The 19,500-nt window shown below is 42.2% G+C and overlaps 1 protein-coding gene across 3 annotated transcripts in view; it reads right to left on the bottom strand.

The window, feature by feature from the left end:
- Nucleotides 1–8: 8 nt before the first annotated feature.
- Nucleotides 9–19,500, bottom strand: part of tnrc6c1 (trinucleotide repeat containing adaptor 6C1) — a 51,595-nt gene continuing 32,103 nt past the window's right edge. Inside the window, exons 1-19 of one of the 3 annotated variants that reach the window (XM_083565742.1) lie at nt 15,502–18,525; nt 10,469–12,817; nt 8,618–8,803; nt 7,854–8,017; nt 7,347–7,424; nt 7,113–7,170; nt 6,867–7,015; nt 6,655–6,786; nt 6,405–6,545; nt 5,778–5,897; nt 5,562–5,645; nt 4,998–5,259; nt 4,344–4,508; nt 4,070–4,258; nt 3,781–3,930; nt 2,365–2,580; nt 1,535–1,605; nt 1,299–1,438; nt 9–800 (exon numbers count right to left, since the gene is read on the bottom strand). In XM_083565742.1, the coding sequence (XP_083421868.1) occupies nt 431–800; nt 1,299–1,438; nt 1,535–1,605; nt 2,365–2,580; nt 3,781–3,930; nt 4,070–4,258; nt 4,344–4,508; nt 4,998–5,259; nt 5,562–5,645; nt 5,778–5,897; nt 6,405–6,545; nt 6,655–6,786; nt 6,867–7,015; nt 7,113–7,170; nt 7,347–7,424; nt 7,854–8,017; nt 8,618–8,803; nt 10,469–12,817; nt 15,502–15,526 (5,049 nt within the window). In that variant the 5' untranslated portion in view covers nt 15,527–18,525 and the 3' untranslated portion in view covers nt 9–430. Of the gene's footprint in view, nt 801–1,298; nt 1,439–1,534; nt 1,606–2,364; nt 2,581–3,780; nt 3,931–4,069; nt 4,259–4,343; nt 4,509–4,997; nt 5,260–5,561; nt 5,646–5,777; nt 5,898–6,404; nt 6,546–6,654; nt 6,787–6,866; nt 7,016–7,112; nt 7,171–7,346; nt 7,425–7,853; nt 8,018–8,617; nt 8,804–10,468; nt 12,818–15,501; nt 18,526–19,500 lie in introns of those variants that run through there. The other 2 variants (XM_083565741.1, XM_083565740.1) reach the window with 2 other exon arrangements.

Genomic DNA, 19,500 nt, shown 5'->3' with positions numbered 1-19,500 from the left:
AGTTGTAGTAAAATACACAGTTTTCAGTTATTAAGAGAAAGTTCGTAATTAAAGGTTCAATTTCCTTTTAGTTGAATCACTTGCGCTTTTTCAAAAGTCTTAGAAAATACTGTAACCAAAGCCTCACATGAAAAAAACAAACAAAAAAAAAACCTTAAACACAAAAATCCACTGAAATGATGCAAAATAAAAAGGAGGAGAAGAGGAAGAAGGTCAGCAGCCTCTACAAGTGTATCTTCAGCCTCCTGTCTCTTGGTTCACAGTTCCACTTATGCTGATTATCACCACATGATTCTGCTTGGTTTTTGCTCCTGCGTAATTATATTTCTTCAAGTTTTTATTTATGTTTTTAATTCTTTTTTTGTGTTTTGTGTTTCATGTTCATTTTTTTTTTTTTCATATTCAGAATTCTCCTCCTGAGTCGACTCCCTCACATAGACTCTCCACTCAGCAGGTCTCCGGGAAGCAGCGTGTTAATAGGGGTTGGGCTGCCTACCACTCGGCCCTCTTCCGTACTGGGTGGCCCCCAAAGGCTGGAGTATTGCTGCACACCACCCCATAGCAGCTCGTTGCCCGCTTTAGGTGCGCCGACAGCGCCGCCTCCTCCCAGGCTGGCGGTGTTCCAGTGGCCAATGGGGTGCGACGTGACAGACGCTCCACCCCCAAGCCGAGTCTGATTGGTGCCCGGGTTGGCCTGCCAGCTGGTGGTGGGTGTGAGGGATTGACCCTGTGCAAAGAAGCGGTTCACCTCCTCCTCTCCAGCAAATTCTGCAAGTATGGTGGTGTTGCCGAGAACACACCTACACAAACAGGACGAAATCATGTCAACTCTGACACACACACACACACACACACACACACACACACACACACACACACACACACACACACACACACACACACACACACACACACACACACACACACACACACACACACACACACACACACACACACACACACACACACACACACACACACAACTCAAAGGATTGTGCCTTCAGGCTCATAGTTAAATTTCATACTTAATTTTTTTTGGCTAAAGACTACTCCAAGACTTTGAATGATTTCACTTTAGCATGAAGCTTACTAATGCTAATTCGCTGCATTGTAAGGAATTTAAGATCACAGTTACAGAATCACTCTTAGGATATATTAGACGGTTGAATTGTTCATAAAAGCCTTAACTGTAATTTATCCATGGATCTAATGTAATGTAATACATGAACACAGTGACATCTACACCAACCATTATCTGGGGATAAAGAAAAAAAAAAAAAAAGCACTGCATTGCATACATGTGCAGGGACTTCTGGGCTTTACCAGCCTCGTCCTTGGAGCTGTAGCGCACCACGGCGTTGCCCTGTGTCAGGTTGAGGTGGAATGTGATTAAGGGGCCATGCTGCATGCACAGCGTCCGCAGAGTAGAGCCGTCAATCTAGAGGACAAACCCGGTCACGCACACAAAATCAGACAAAACAACAAGGCATTGTATTTATAAAAAGTGTATGTTTATTTGGTCTGCCTGCTGTACCTGGGGTGTGAGGTTCCTTAGAACCAGCCAGCTGCTGGTTCTGTTGGAGCTGTCTGTACTCCATGTGGTACCTATTGAAATAAAACACAACCAAATGCCCTTTTGTCTAGTTTCTGTATGTACAAAAGAATCGTGCTTCTGCTTCTTTTGCACAGCATACTTTCAGTACAAGACATTACAGGACATTATTAATAGATTTAGAAAAAGTAGTCACAAAATATCAAAATGGCCCATATTTATTGGTCAATAAACAGCAGCTATTTTTTATACTATAGTTTATCAATATAACAAGCCTCTTAGTGTAGTCTAACTTAAGATACAATTTTTATTATATTTTATTTTGGTTTAAAAGCCTTAAAACCTTAAGCAAATTGTCTTAAATACAGGCTGCATTTGCTGGTTTGGTCCAACAACACAGCATGGCTGTACATAAATCTCCCAACTGCAAGAACATGCAAGAGAAGTGTCTAACCCATGTCTGCATCCTGAGTTTCTTATATATTAAAAAACATTCACTGGTCCAGAGGATGGCCCACATGGATACATGAGGTTTCAGTAGATGTATCAATTAAACCTTGAAAATTGCACTGGACTGCAATGAATACATTTTTACTTTAAGTTTAAAAAAAACAACCAAACAAACAAACAAAAAATAACAGCCAAACTACACATTGGAAACAATTGGTAATCTTACACAGCATGACCCGTGAGCAACCCATACACAGGACCCGAGTCATAATGGTTTTATTTCAGTCACTGCCGTGTTTACTCAGCTTTTTCAGTTGTGTACATGCACATTAACATCTAAAATGTTCTTGTATAACAAATACCTGAGGAGTATGAGCTGCTCCAGCCAGGCACCAAGCCTAGGCTGTTGCCCCCCCAGGTGGAGGAGGGCTTTGTATTGGTCAGGCCAGGTGGAGGACGGGTAGGGGCTGTAGTGTTCCTCGGTCCCTGAGGCACCTTCCACAGCTCATGGGACAGTGAGGCCTGCGTGTGTGAGATGGGCCCAGGCGACCAAGTGGATTTCATGTCTGATAGCTTGCCTGTATGAGCAGAGGTGTAGGAAAACACTTCATTTACAAAAGAACTTAATGCTAACAAGAGAACTTAATGCTAATGTGATGAATTTTCTTAATTCAGAAAGCTGTGAAATAGGTATGAATTCTTCTAACAGTGATAAACAAGGGGAGGGCTTTAAAGACAAAAATCCTACTAACTAACTCTTCACTAATTCCACCCAGCCTATAGCTGCAGACCATGCTATACACCGTTTCACCCCAAAGCTGAAGCAGCCACAACATTTTTTTTTCAAAAGAAGGGAAAATTGTAATTAGTGCGGTTCACACTAGCAACGAACAAAGCAACCGGTGACCATTCAGTTTCTTTCTTTCTCACTCTCCAAACTTGGAGAGTCTCTGCCAATTTTTTTGTCCTGAATCGTCCATGTTCCTACATGTTTCATTCTGTATTCTGTCCAGAGCGCTCCAGAGTTTAGTAGGTGGTGCATCAGTAATAATAGTCCATGGGGAATCACAGTGCTCCATGTGTAGTTAAATGGACTAAACGAAGCATTGAGGCAAATAATTTGCCTCAATGAATTTTTGTAATCTAATTACTTGAGGAATCGTTTTAGCCCTAAACAAAAGTCAAATGTGGAAAAATTAGCAGAGAACATTGTTGTCTCTGGTGAGCGTTTGGAGATTGGTATCTAGCGCTGCTAATCTGTTAATAGCTGATAAAATCCTTACAACATGTAAAGCAATTTAATTTGCATTATTACATTTTTTTATGAACTAGTAAGAAAAAAGAAATATAGATATATGGTGGCACCCGAGACTAAAATACAACCAAAATGTATCTCGCTAGTGTGAACAAGGGATGAGGCGATGAAATACATGGGATACTGCGAGCCACACAGGAAGCGGTCACTCAGGAACCTACTGATATTGTAGGCTTGGGTGGTGAGGCAAAAGGGGGATTGTACCTGTGCTGTCTACCTCAGAGGAGGACAGACTAAAACAGCTGTTGTAGCCATTCACTGGCCAGTTGCTGGTTGGAGGCTCAGGCTGAGAATTTGTTGGGGAGGAGCCTGTTTGGCCCAAAATAAAAATATGCAAGAACAAAGTGGAGGAGGAAGAAATAAATAAATAAAAACTGGTTATGCTGAATGTGATGAAGAAATAAGCCCATCACAGCCTGTTTGTGACCTTTGCTACAATTTTTTCTTTACAGTATCTCCTCACCTCCACTCCTGTCTCTGAGCAGGTAGCGATTCACATCCTGAATGTTGGTGTTGATAGTGGGGCCACTGGGAACACTTCCTGGGGTCACATTAGGGTCAGTCTCAGGATCAATATTCTGTAGTCCTTTCCAGGGCACTCCTGGGCAGAATTCTGATGTAGTTCAAATGGGCCGTTACAAGACTGATGTAAATGCTTCACATGATGACACATGACAAGTTGAAATACTGAGTTTTACATCATTTTTAATCTACACAAGGGCTAAGCGAAAACATGTTCAGCAATTACAGACCTGGTGGCCAGTTGATGTTGGTCCCGTTGGACATCTTGTCATTTGCATTCTTGCTCTGGCCCCAGCTGTCTGGAGTCACCAGTGTACTGGCAGAAGAGTCAGAGGCCTGCATCAGGTTATACGGGTTGTAGGAGTCGTCCAGAGTGGGTTTACCTGGAGCACCAAGGTTTGGAACTGCAGAGATGGCACCTGAGATAAACAGAAAAAACCTTATATATGTGCTCTGCAAAATCTATGTCTATCTGTATAAAAAGCAAAATCAGGTCAGTTGTACCATGCTTGCTGAGGCCAGGTTCCATAGAAGAGGAGCTGCCAGTGAGATTCTCCATGGAGTTGGGGTGCGTCCACTGTGACAGGCGCGACTGAGGCTGAGGAGAGTCCTTCATGGACAGACCTCCCACCTCCATGCAGTTTACATTCATGTTGGGATTCAATCCAGCTAGACAAGCAAAAAAAAAATTATGAAGAGCTAAATAATGAAAACAACAATCGTAATAAAAGCATTTTTTTGTGCGTTAAATAGTCTATAATCGTTTCATAAAAGGTCAATGACCATCATTATGATTCCATATTTAACTGCCCCAGATGTCAAATTAACAGTCGCTATTTTAAATGAACAAAATTAGACAACCAAATGAATGTATATTTACAGTCTAAAAGCAACTAGCCTGCTAGTTAGATTGTAAGCATTAAGATTTTAAGGTCAAAAGTCTGCAGCAGTCTGAGAAATGGAAGGATAGAGCTAAATTAACAACATAAATGTGTGAGTTCTCTCCTATACCTATTAACAGAATTATTGAGGCAAGATTCATTGACTTTAGATTGTGCCTTAAAGTGACATACCGATAAAATAAAAATGTCATGACAATCATTTAATTGTAAACAAGTGGGAGAGAGAGAACGTTCGAACGACAGACCCAAAACTCACAGAGAGTATAAGAGGAGAAGGAGTTGGGAGAAGACTGCGGCTCTTTGGTCGGCAGGTCAGAGACAGAGAGGCCTGATGCCTGTTGGTGTGAAGAAAATGCGTCCAGTGCTGATTTGCCTGTGCTCGAATGCAGGCTGGGATGAGAGGGAGGAGGCTGCTGCTGCTGCTGCTGCTGCTGCTGCTGCTTCACCAGCAAAACCTGGGCCAGTTGCCGCTGGTGCTGCTGGATCTGCTGCTGCATGTTATTGATTGTACGTGCAACCTACCAAACACAGAGAGAGAAAGAGATGTCTAATTAGGATGTTGTAACCAATATTTGCATTTCCTACAATAACATTCACAACCTGATATTCCCATTGAACAATCAATTAAACATTACATCATGATTCAACCACAGATTAAGTGCATCAATGGTTCTTAAAGTGCACTCTGTGGTACCCAGGGGTCCATGAAGCATAAAAGCATGGGCATGCAAGTTTCTAATCCAAAAAACACCATTATTATATGTACTAGACTGGATGGAGAATTTCCTGTGTTTTATGTCTATACTGTATAGAAGCTTACTTGCTGCTCCTGTTGTCTGATCGGGCCAGAAACATTACGCTGTGCCTGCAACATTTGCTGTTGAATTTGTAAACGCTGGTATGCCTGCGCACACACAAGACACCAAAGAGCAATTAACACTTTACATTTCATTGGAAAAAGATTGCAGCTGGAGGAAGGATTGTTGTCTATACTGATCAAAGGTTTCCTGTAGTACTGCCTCGTGCTGACACTCACCAGTTGCAGATGGTAGAGTTGGTTCAACAGGGTCATATGCTGAGGGTTTATTGGTGAGGTTAAAAGTGCAGGGTTGAGACCAATGTTTTTTGCTGCGAACTGTAAGAGCTGTGCTTGAACCTGGAAAGACAATGAAGGCCAAACATTGAATTGAAACATCTAGCATATCCCCAGATGCTGACAGACCACATGTTGAATTACATGAGTTGTTAAAATAAATAAATAAATAAATTCCACTTTAATTACTAGCATGTTATTTTAAATCATACCCACTAAAAATGGCTTTAAGTTCACTTATTTCCTGTACATATTAAGAGGTGATCTGATCAGAAGGTCGGTGGTTTAAGCTGGTTCAAGCTGCCACTCTTGTGCCCTTGAGCAAACCCTTAACCCTTGTGTTTCAGGGGAAAGAATTTCACTATGTTGTAATGTATACGTGGCAAATAAAGGCTATTCTTTCTTTAAAATGTCAGTAATTTGGCATCAGATTGGTTGATAAAACGAATATGGCTGTTACTTCTAATGCTGTCTAGTATTCGCACAAAATGTATGAACCTTTCATCTAAAATGAATTTCTTTCCTTTTCATCCTACAATGAATTCTGAGCAACACTGCATAAGGTCCCACCTGAGGGGAGAGAAACTGAGGCACTTGAGCACGTAGACTAGGCTGGGAGGAGCTGAGAGGTGGCACTGCTGGCTGAGGAGGAGGCTGCTGCAGGGCCCGGGTTTGTGCTGTTCCACTACTGCCAAACATGCCACTCTGCATCTATATAGACACACACCAAATAACAATGAGGAACAACTTTCCGTAGAATGCCTGAGGGAAAACACGGAATGTCAAACAACCAACATTCTCTCTCTTCTCCCTGACGGACCTGTCTGTTGTTCAAGTTTTGCATTGTGACCCCAAGGCTCTGGCCAGGGAGGGCAGCACTAGCCAACGGGAGCTTCAGGCTGGGAGAAGGCATAAATGGTGAAGTTTGGGCATCGTCCGCTAGTCCTGCGTCCTACGGTGGAGAATAATCACACAGTTCAGTACATCATGTTGAACAGATAATAGAAGTAAGACAAAAAATAGATAAGCTACCTTGTCCAGGAAGGTAGGACGGTCTGAGGAGGAGTCTTTGGAGATGATTGAAGGCCTGCAGCTCATTGGCTTGTTGACGAGGCCATTACTGTAGTCAGAGATTCCCAACCCTCGCTTATCTAATTCAGTCTTCTTTTCTAACAGGGCGCCTACAACCGAAACATGCACCGTGTTAAAATAAGAAAAACAAAAAAGCTAAACATGCTTAACTTTACTGAAATGAATCCGTCAAGATGCAACACATACTCATGGCCTGGTCCAGGTTCATATTGTTGCTCTTTAAAGCCTCCTCTGCAGGGTCTCTCTGGATAGATATCACAAGGAAAATACATCAGGATACACATCATGGAATTTTGTATACAAACACTGCATTAAAGCCGATACTGCCTTCGTACAATAATTACAGCATCACAGCAAATCTAAAAAAAAAATAAATAAAAAAATATTTTTTTTTATTTTTGAGGCATGTAGAACACTCACAGGGAAACCCATATCTGTCAGCTGCTTAATCAGACGGGTCATGATCCAGGCATCGTCTTGTTTGTTAGGAACCTTCGCCTGTAAGACCAGAAAAAGCAACGTTTTCTGTCGTTATTTGCTTTATTCTCAGAACACATACACTCTATATAAACAAAAGATTGTGGACACCTGAGCATAAGATTGATATGTGCTTCTGCTGATTGTGCTGCAAATTTGGCTGATTATTAGGCAGCAAGAATGACAAGTGTCTGTGCGTTCCCTCTTTACTTTAAGCTCTTCCACTTTAACCCATGTAAGGTATATCCTCACCAAGTTGACTTTGTGCTCAAAGGCATTTCATGCTGGAACAGGTTTTAGTCTGAGTTGAAGTGAAGGGAAAATTTCATGCCAGGCATGTACAATTGTGTTCCTCCAACTCTGTGTACAGTTTGGAGCAGAATCACATACAGCTGCACAAGCCGGGTGTTCTAATACTTTTGTACATTAATTTAAACTATCTTTACTGACCTTCTGTGAAACTTTCTTGGGCTGGTTGCCCCATGAGCTGCAGGATGAGCTGCTCTCCTGAGAGGCTGTGCTGTTCCACATGTCACCCTCATCCTGCTCCCACTGCCCTGTCGACAGGCCCATGTCCTCTCCACCTCCCCAGCCATCTTGCATAGATTTAGAGGCTGCGAAAAATAAATAATATGCAATTTTTTGCAAATATTTAAGAAACCAGGCAGTCAATTACAATTGAAACAAAATAGATAAGATCATGCATTTGCTCAACAGTAGAGGTCAGTGTGGTTCAGAAACCGTATTGTTCGCACTTTACACCAACTACGACAAAAAAAAAAAAAAAAAATCTAAATGACTGCTTGTTATACCTAAGTTTTGTTAAATTGTAGCATATGTAGCATATTTAACCAGAATGTCTTTTCAATAACAATAAATGAAATTCTAATACTTCTACATCCAATACCTCTAACAATAAGTTATTATTCAATGACGCATCATTGAATAATTGTGAACTCGATTTTGATTGGCCAGAACATGTGCATTATTTTCAAATAATAGCACGACTGGAACAGTAAATCCAGTTGGAACATAAATAGCGTAATATTGATGCACTAGTTCATTATTGTTTCTGTAGTAACAGTTAATAAACAGGGACTTATGACATTACACAATATGTAAGCGGTTTTTGAGATGAGGTCTGATGATGGTCAATGTCACATACATCATGATTTAGCTGCAAAGAACTCGGGACATATGCTGTTAAAACCAACCTGGCTTGCAGGGGGCAGATCCTGGCGGGCCTCCAGTCCGGCCATAGCATTCGGGGCTACTCTCACCCCAGCCCCCAGTGGGTTTGCCCCAGGCTGACGTGCCATTGTCCACACTTGCTGGAGGGGCCACCGGTTCTCCCCATGAGGGCTCAGGTTTGGAGTGGACATTAGGCATTTCTCCCCATCCTGTACAGAGAGGCACTGGTAACCTCAAGAACGCTACACTTAAAATATGAAGAGACAAACCATCTGACATGCACTGCTTGGATCCAATTATGTCAGTCATGGACTTTTTACAAACTGCTTTTTAAATTAGTAGATGCCAGACAAAAGTGTGTTTAATTTTTGGCACTGGCTATCCGAAAGCTGCCATATTTAGTGCTGAATTGGCAAAGTGGATGCAGAGCAGAAATTTAGCAGTAGAGGGCATCAAAGATTTTCCAAAAACCTGCTTAATTTCTATGCAAGAAACTTTGTTAACATAACACGCCTTATTATCAAGGCTTTTTTCTTCATGAGGTAACTCAAAGGCAAGAAATTATTTCTTTTATAAAAGCAATCCACAAAAAAGTATATTCATGTGCAAGCAAATTAAAAAAATGTGAATGTCAATCTATAAAACTAATCGAGATTTATTTAACGCAAGTTTCTGATAATCTGAAAGATAATAACTACATACCGGCAATGATCTAAACAGACGCAATTACTGCAACCAATGAACACATTTCCAAAATCAATTACATGCATGCATGACCTAAATGGCTGGTCAATCCATGACTGTTGCAGTGATGATAAGCACAAGCCGCATAAACCTCCATCATAAAAATTATTTTTTGCTCCATGGGTCATATGACAACTTGATTAAAGGTGAAGACATTGAATTACAGATGCATTGCATGTGCTGTTACTGACACTATGTTCATATATGGTCTTCAAATTATTAACAAATCATTTTTGACTTCGGTATTTATATACTGAAATTATTATTATTAGGTAGTTTCGTTATGCCATGTGTCCGGAAACAGTCAAGAAGAAATTATGAAAAGAATGTGCCAATATTTTGATGCAATCAGCATAGTATGCATCAGGACTGAGTGGGGAGAAAAAGGGGCTACTCAAAATAATACAGGGATTTTAATGTGCAACATCATTTTCTAACTGATTTATGAAATTTCAAATGCTTCAGTAGATATTTCAATAGTGGCAGCTCAGTTAAAACAGGCAAAAATCTCTATTTACTATTGCAAATGATATGTGGGAACAATTTGTAGTTGTAGTTATTATGGAGGCAGGATATGCAGTAAATTCTACCTAGGCAAAGGGGGTTGTGATTTTGTTAATGTTAAAGTAATGTAACAATCTGAACCCCATTAATTCTTTGGCTGCTTTTAATTGGCAATTTTGTTCAAAAGCTCAAACAAAGAACAGCCTTCAGTTTTGAAATAATGCTAAAAAAGCATTTCAAGGACACAGCAAAGTGCCACACTATTCTATCACTAGAGGTCAGCGACGAGCAACTGCCATAGCACATATTTTTCAGAGCAAAGTTCAGCTAAACACAGCAAACACTAACAGTAAAGAACGTAAGAATCATTTTTTGTAGCAAATTAACATTTAATAAGTTACTCAAAGTTTTTGTGCCACATTCTTAATAGCATGTCATTTAAAACAATTTTTATGCCAAGATGGATAGTAAGCTTTTTTTTTTTTTTTTTTTTTTACACAAAAAACACTTCATAATGCCTTTCCATAACCTTATAATGCCCCCTACTTCATATGTCATATGTCAAACTCATCCCTTAAATGACCCGAATGAAGCTTAATAAGCAGAACAACAGACAAAGACATTACCTGTGGTCATCAGGGGTGCTCTGCTATGGGGAGCCACAGATTGATGCTGGCTTGAATTGTCAGGAGTGATATGGTTGTTGGCTGCAACTGGCCCTCCATGACCATGGCCCTGCAATGGAGGCTGACTATGGTGGGTATGGTGGTGATGGTTGTTGGGGGGATTGTTGGCATTTCCAGAGCCTGTTTTATTCTGCACTCCAGGATTGTTTCTGTCCCAGAGGTTTACTGTCTTCTTATAACTGCTTGGATCACCCCAAGCTGAGGTACCATCATCAATTTCCATCTTGCGTCGGATGGAGGGAGGGGAAGGCTCTTCCCATCCTGTGGGCTCTGCAGCATGATTATGTTTGACACCGCCCCCATTGCTTCCTCCCCAACCAGAACCAGTCTGTTTTATAGAGCCTGAACCTCCCCATGAACCCATGCCACCACCCGCACTACTGCCGTTGCCACCCTCCTGAGACTTGTTGTTCCAACCCTGTGTTGAGGCATTGGAACGCTGTGAATCTCCCCAGCCACCACCTGTGGATGGTTTTCCCCAACCACGAGAGCTTTCTTTCCATCCTGTTCCATCTCCCTCCCAGGAAGAGGTGGACGGTCCATTCTTTTTTCCCTCTCCAGAGTCACCCCACTCATCACCAGTTCCACTGTCCCCTCCTGGGTCAGAGCCCCAACCATGGGATGGCTTGGGGCCCTCTCCCCAACCCTGAGGTTTTGCCTTTGCATGGGAGTCATCCCATGTAGGAGACTTATCTTCAGAGACCCAGGACTGGCCACTTTTTTGTAAGCTACCACTATGGCCTCCTTGTGGTGGGTTGCCCCAACGCCCTGGACCAATAGGGGGTTTCTTGGTGTTATCTCCCCATCCAGAGCCTGGCTGACTGGATGATCCCCAGCCTGAAGTAGTTCCTGCAGTGGGGCGATGTGCATCACTCTTGCCCCCAGAGTCTGGTCCAGAACTTGGATTGGCACTACCATGAGATGGTGGATGTGCCATATGAGGTGCTTTAGAAGATGAGCCCCAGGCTTCAGTACCAACATCATTCTTGTGATTTAAGCGTGCAGCTTCTTCAGTCTCCCAAGCTGTGTGCTGACGCACAGGGGTCTGTCCCCATCCTGTGTTGCACAAAACTCTTGGGTCCATGTCCTGGGCAGGCAGGAGAGGTGGGGCCATGTCTCTTGAGTGTTCCCTCCTGTGAGAATGACCATCCATGCTGTCACTGCTTCCCTCGCTAGCTGGAGCTTTAGGCCCACTGCCCCAAGAACTAGGTGGCTGTTCTTGAGTGGGAGATCCTGCAGACTCCCACCCTTTAGGTTCACTGGAATGTTTACCCCAGTCCCCATTAGATGAGGCTTGTCCCCATCCAGGGGTGCCTGAGCCTACTGCTTGACCCCATCCACTTCCTGAATCCCAGCCAGAGTCCTTGGAGCTATTGGCAGTCTTGGCATCTCCATTACCCCAAACGGTCCCCTCCTCCCCATTGACTTTTGAGTTTCCTGTTGGAGACTGGACAAAAGAGCCCATGCCAACAGGGGTGACACCCCAGTTAGGCCGACTGTTGGCAAGGATAATGGGCTCTTGCTTAGTGTGATTTGGTCCTTCAGTGTTAAGGTTCTGAGGTTCAGAGCTAAAAGACACATTCGTGGAAGGAGAGGAGTGTGGCTCAGAGGTATCATTAGACACCATACCACCCCAGGCGGTGGTGCTATTACCATTACCAGAGTTTCCAGCAGGATTTCCATTGCCCCCAATTAAACTGCCACTACTGCTGGGTCCAGAGGATGGAGCACCTGGTGGGCTGCAAATATTAGAAGAAGCTTGGTTGGATACTCCAGAGCTGCCACCCACGCCCGCCCCCTCATGTCCCAGAACTGGCCAGGCAGAGGGGTTGGCATTGGGATTCAAATTCAAGTTAAAGTTAGAGGAGCCCCAGGTCCTGGCCCCCATTGATGCACTGCTGTTGTCACTCTTTCCTTCTGCAGCAACAGCAAGAGATGGGCCAGAGCCCCAGCCTCTACTGGCCCCACTCTGGCTGGAGAGAATGCATCCTGAGTGGCTGTTACTGGCTTTACTGGGATGATTTGTGGGAAAGTGTCCTTGTTGGCTGCCCCCTGTGGCCATGCTCATGCTGTCTGTGTTGCTGCTGTTGACAATTTCAGTATCTGATGGACATCCTGCAGGGATGTGGCTTTCGCTGCGAGAAATAGAAGGCCACTCCTCTGTATCGCTTTTGTCTATAATCAGTTGATCCCAGCCACTATTAGTGGTTGTGCCTATAGAAGCACTGGGTGTATGTCCCCAGTGGGGACTCTCATACTGTGCTGAATGGCCACTCTGCAAGGGCAGGTCTACAAAAGAATAAAGACAGACAATGAGTGAAAAAAAGTAACGTATACTGCACATCTACAACATAACTAGTTGATCACTATCAAATAAACAGGTTATATATTCCATTTTTGGTAGCTATAATAACTTTGGCTTATTTCAACACAAGATTGGGTAACATTTGCAATGTTCTGTTACATACTCATTATTTAATTTTCGAAAAAAAAAAAAAACATAGGTTTACTCCTGGTCATTTTTTATTTCAATTCAATTACACTGTCTAGACATACATTATACTTTATTAGTACAAAACTTTAAACAATAGACATTTTCACAAAAAAACAAAATTGCAGAAATTCTAATGCAAATATTGCCAGAGTAAGTAAGTCAGAGGAAATAACAGATTAAATGAGGGAGAAAACTTGGAAAAAACCCATACTTAAACAGAAACCAATTCTCTACTGGGTAAAACTAGACAGACTTATATAAAATGATTACAATATACTATAGGTCGACTGATATGGGTTTTTCTCTAGCTGATGATGATATTTATTTCCCTTTATATCATAAAATCTTACAGTTAAGTAATAAGATGTGATACAAAATTAAACACTTCAAATTAAACAACACAAGCCTCTCCAATCACTGCACTTGTTACCAGGTTTTAGTACCCGTGCCTACCTGTAGCCTGAACAACCGTTGGTTAAAGGCTTGCTAACAATATTGTACAGTTCCAAAATGTTATTCACATTCTCCAAAAGTATTATCATATTTAACCAATTAAATATATAAACCTAGATTAAGAACAGTTGATAAGAACTTAAACTCCGGGACACACCAAGCTGACAGTTGGCAATTCGGGAATGTCGGGTGGTTTTTGAGCGTCAGTCGGCGTTAATTTGTTCTGCACCCTCGGCTCTTGTCAGACGGCGGAGCTCATCGGCGAGTAACAGAACTACAACTAGTTACTTAGCTTGAGCACAAGAATGAGCACATGAGAAAAAAACGTCATTCGTCATTCTTAATCTTGTCTTTGGAATTTAGCAGGCATGATTGAAAAATGCTACATGAATCTATTATTAATGATCACAGCAGGTTTAAACACTGCTGGCTTTATACATTTACAGTTCTAGCTCATCCGAGTTTCCCTGTCTGGATCCCAAATACACACTACTGCCACCTTTCAGATGCGTCTGTCTAATAATAGTCTGATGCAAATTAATAAAAGAAATTCCAAAAATCGGCCCAATTAACAGGCCAGCAAATCAATCAGTCGATCTTTACAATATGCACATGCAGAATAGTATTATCAAACAACAGCAGTTCTTAGAAATTGGGTAGAGTTTATCTAAGTCCATAGACCATGGTTTTGCTTGCCACGGTTGTAGATGGAGATAATGTCAGATCAATGCATTTCTTTCTTTGTTTTTCATATAATTCAGTGGAAACACTTGAAACGGTTAAATGTGGAAATCCCAAAAGATCAGCTGCTTCTAAAATAGTCAAACCAGCCCATTTGGCAGCAACATCCATGCCATGGGTAAAGTCACAGAAATAAAACTCTCTTTATTCTAAAGGTATAATTTAAGCATTGTGCTGCTGACATTTAAAGAATATTCTTTATTTATTACATATACATTACAGCATAGTGAAATTCTTTCTTCGCATATCCCAGCTTGCACGGAAGCTGGGGTCAGAGCGCAGGGTCAACAATTAAACAGTGCCGCTGGAGCACAGAGGGTTAAGGGCCTTGGTCAAGGGTTCAATAGTGGCAACTTGGCGATACCACCTCGACCTTCCGATCAGTAACTCAGCACCTTAACCACTGAGCTACCACTCCCCCTTGAATGGCTGACTAGATAACAGCATGGATTTGCATGTGTACAGGTGTTCCTAATAAAGTGGAGAGTACATTGTAAGCATACCTAATTAGCACTTTTTTTTTACATTAGTGCCGAGTTACTCTATTTGCCAGACAAATCAGTAATTCTGCACCAACCCCCAATAAAATTCTGCACAATATTAACCAGGTACTTATTAACAACAATCATAATACTGCCGTTTCCACAAATCTTGACCTTCCGAACTGACCGACTGGAATGCACACCCTTCCCTTTCAAAGGACCCGGGAGCATTTCAAAGCATTTAAATGCCCGATGTGGGGCCTGAGATCAGGGGTGGTTAATTACTTGGCAAGCACTGCCCATTTTTCTGGTTCTAACGCTGTTGTTTATGTATGCCGCTGCGCGTGTGCACGCAGCTCAGTGTGCTTCGGCTGTAGGGAAATCAACAGCTTTTCTACGCTCCCGGCAGGCAGCTTGCAGATCACACTTTCAACCAGACATCAGAGAGAAAAAAACCCCCAAGAGGTAGGAAAGAGAAAAGAGAGAAAGGGAGCAAAAAATAGGAAAAGCAGCATGCTTCTGAAATAAGCACCGTCCTTTTGAAGAGTCACTGCGTAGCAAAGGACGCCATTTTATCAAGGCTGAAACGTAGCCAAAACAGCCTTGAGCTGTCGTCAACGTATCGGTATCGCTCGGGAGCACGTTCAAAAAAGACCACTTGTGCCGTGCAAAAAATCCTGCTTCTGTGGCTTTTATTCGTAGTCATTAGAATACTGCGAGACCAAAATAAACAGAAGCGGTGCTCCGCAAGACGTTCTACAGTCTAGAGGGGGTGGGGAAATGACGAAGAAGTGGAAAAGTACCTGAAGAGAGGAGCCTCCCGACCATCGTCCCATGGACTTTAGGTTGTGTGCAGAATGTCAGGCATTCCTGATCCAATATGTCTCCTACAATATGTCTTCCGAAGGCTCACTCTTGAACCGCTGCCAAGAAACTGGGGCACAGCATGCAAGCGACCGCCCTGTTCATCCCACACTGCTCTGAGAGGATCCAGCCTTATTTTTATATCTCGACGCTGCTGAAGCCGAGAGCAGACTCGCGCTTGTGCTTGCGTGCAGGGAGTGCACCCCGGGTGAAGGGTAAAACAGGGGGGCAGTGCTTTTTTCCACTCGCACAGGAGTGGAAAACGTAGCAGAGCGAAACGGAGATTTCTTTTCCTGTCATTGTTCAGTGCTCAGTTTATGCTTGTGAATGGTCACACAAAATCTAGAAGACCATTTCAGCTTGGCACAGCACGTTCGCAGCTCTCAATCGCTCCCAATAGCAGCACAAAGACAAAAAGCAGGACGGCGTCTGTGCATAAGCTGCACATATGGACGTGTGAAATTGAACACACACACACACACACACACACACACACACACACACACACACACACACACACACACACACACAGCCTCTCTCTCTCTTGCTGCTACCACAATAGGGTGTTTAAAACAACCTGTTTTGTGTAAAAAAAAAAAAAAAAAAGAAGAAGAAGGAAAAAAAAAAAAGAGTAATACTGTAATAATGAATATCAGATGAAGGCTTCCTGCACCCACCCCCACCATGAAAAGGAAAGAGAAACACTCCACCGCCAAATGGGAAACAGGCTGACATGAAGGCAGGCAGGTGGCCAAGAGTTAAATGTCTTTGCAGTGTGCATACGCTGTGAAGAAGTGGGGGAGGGAAATGTGTGTGCCTGTGTGCCTGCGTGTGTGTGTGTGTGTGTGTGTGTGTGTGTGTGTGTGTGTGTGTGTGTGGCTATAGAGGTGGAGCAAAATGAGCAAGTGGTTAAAAAAAAATAAATAAATAAAAAAGTTTCTCACATAAATGATGGCACTATTTACAAAATGCCTGATACACACAACCTACTGTATAAAAATGTAAAGATCAAACCTTCTCACAGACGCCTGCTTTCTCTGGCCAAAGAGTTATTTACATATAATTGCAGATATATACAATATCTAAACACTTCAGGTTAAAAGTGTGACCATAACATTGGTATGTGTTTTCTAAACATCTATTACCACCTTTGGTCCCAATCTGCTATAATAATACCATCCACTCTTGTGGGAAGATGATCCACTACATTTTGAAGTGTGCTTGTGGAGATTTGAGAGATTTCATTCAGCCAGGGTGTTAGTAAATTAGTAAATATTAGGTGAGGAGGTCTGGGGTGCAGTCAGAATTCACATTCATCTCAAAGCTGTTCAATAGAGTTGAGGTCAGAGCTTTATAATCTATGGAATGCTACTGTGTAGTTCTCCACATTATAGACTGAGAGTGACCACATAGTATATTTGTACTCTTTTGTAAATCTGTGGCCACTTTTCCAACCATATTAACAGTTGAAATGAAAGAAAACCAACTGTCACTCTTACTTGCTTCTATTCCCCATTAACTCATTTACCAGGAACCATAACCACCTTTTAACCAGGTCCTGTTTCTATAGGGTTCAAATACCAGGTTAAACACGTACAAAAACATCCCTCTGCCAAACAAAACCAAGAAGATCTTGTTATCCACATGCTGATGAGGAGCTGCATGGTGTGCATAATTCTTGCGGTCGTTTCCAAAGCAACCATTATAACTTTCATAACAAGCAGCTATTTGGAACAGTCACAAGTAAGCTCTTCCTGTGATCAGCTTGCAAAGTGCAGCACATGAACAACATCCTTAAACACTAAACAGTGAACAATGTAAATTATGATCATCTCTTTGCTGATTACTGATCAAATTTCAGGAAAGCAAAACAATCCACAAGGACATGTATGCATCAGCCGAAAATTATTTTATCGTGTGTGTGTGTGTGTTATTTTTTATATGTAAAATTATCAATTTTGCTTATTACTGCCAAATGTAATCAATGTACTTTATTCTTACAGTGAAAAAAACTGTCTGTCTAATAAGATCTAAAGAGAAAATGGAAATTGGCCATTCAAAATTAATTAGAACCTTTTTTGTTTAAAAAAAAAAAAAAAAAAAAAAAAAAAGAAGCACTTAAAATAATCCAACAGTAATTTTTATTCAGTCAATATTATTTGGTTCATTTTTAATAAGTCTGCTGTAAGAGGAGGCAAACAGCAGCTTAGCTACAAGGCTAAGAACTGGGACTCAGTAGAGGATAATGAGGTCTTCCCAATGGACTCCAATTAGAAACCAGGACCTTCTATGTTTTTAACAGCAGAGCGATGAATACTGCAGTTGAGCTCTAGCACTTAAAGAACGAAGTAGTACTAGGGAACATGATGTTTGCTATCAACATACACTATATGGAAAAATGTATTTAGACACCTGACTTTTCCAGCCATGTGTGGTTCTTCCCCAAAAAGTTGGATGGACACAATTGTTTAGGATTGTCTTTAGAGGTGATAGTATGAAACTTTCCCATCACTTGAACAAGGAGACCCAAACCTGTTCCTGCATCACAATTCTATTGAATGCCTTTGGGATGAATTGAAATGCTGACTGCACCCCAGGCATCATCAGTACCTGATGTACCTACATCAGTACCTGACTTTACTAACATACTTGTGGCTGAATGAGGACAAATCCCCTCAAAATCTAGTGGCACATCCTCGCTGCAAACCGCTGCGGCCCGGGTTCGATTCCCGGTCAGGGAACCGACCCCAGCCATTAGTGTTGCACAAGCCAGTGCACTCTTAGTGCTGGTCCCAAGCCTGGATAAATGGGGAGGGTTGCGTTAGGAAGGGCATCCAGCGTAACAAACGTGCCAAATCGAACATGCGGATCACTAATACGGATGATCCGCTGTGGCGACCCCTAATGGGAGAAGCCAAAAGAAAGTTTATTAGGCAGGCGCATCTGACACACACAGAACATAACTCTCTTATACCGCCAGGTGGCAGTAGTCTTCATTTGACATCCGCAAGAGCTATAATTGTAAATATATATACTGTATTTTGTATATACATACAAAATCGGACGATAAATAAAGGTGTGAAAAAACTACAGCACTAAACCAAACTGAAAATATTGGGCAAAAAAATCTGCATCATATAAAGGCCACTGGTTGCCCTGATTTTTAAATATCTGCATCAGTCAGAGAAAAACCCATATTTGTCAACCTTTATTTGTTATAACGGCAAAAGGGACTAAACGTGGAATGGGACGTTCAAAGGCACATACCACTCTTATGGTTAGGTGTCCACAAACTTTTGCCCGTATACAAGCACACACAATACAACTGCCTAAACACTAAAACCAAAGTGGTGGAATGAGATCATGGCTGTAGTGCGTTAGCCATTTATATCTGAAATGTCCAGGAAGGACTTCTGTGATGCTGCGTATGGAGGCAAAAAAAACCCTTGAGGACAGTGTCAACACCTGCTCCACTCAGAGCATGTTAGCGAACACACACACACACACACACACACACACACACACACACACACACACACACACACACACACACACACACACACACACACACACACACACACACACAGAACAATAGAAGCACTGTGCGAGTGCGTTGAGGGAGCTGTGCTGACGGCCGTGTGCGATGGTTACACAGAGGCTCGTAGGAAGGAGGCAAGGAGAAGGGGGTTGGTAAGTGAGAGACTTATGCAACCAGAGTTGAGCAGCACACTCGCTCCATTCCTCCGGCACAGGATGTGACGGACATCAGCCCGCACTCTAGCCAGATCCGAGAACTGACAGTAGGGGACGGCACACACACACACACATTTACTGGATGCTTGAGCTTCTTTTTCATCGAAAATAATATTTAATGTATACCTATAATATGAAACATCAACAAACAAAAGATAACATGGAAATAAGGTCTGAGCAGTGCT

The sequence above is a fragment of the Silurus aristotelis genome (assembly GCF_946808225.1).
Source record: "Silurus aristotelis genome assembly, chromosome: 17".
In the NCBI taxonomy this organism is placed as follows: domain Eukaryota; kingdom Metazoa; phylum Chordata; class Actinopteri; order Siluriformes; family Siluridae; genus Silurus; species Silurus aristotelis.
This window is presented reverse-complemented; position numbering and strand designations above follow the sequence as displayed.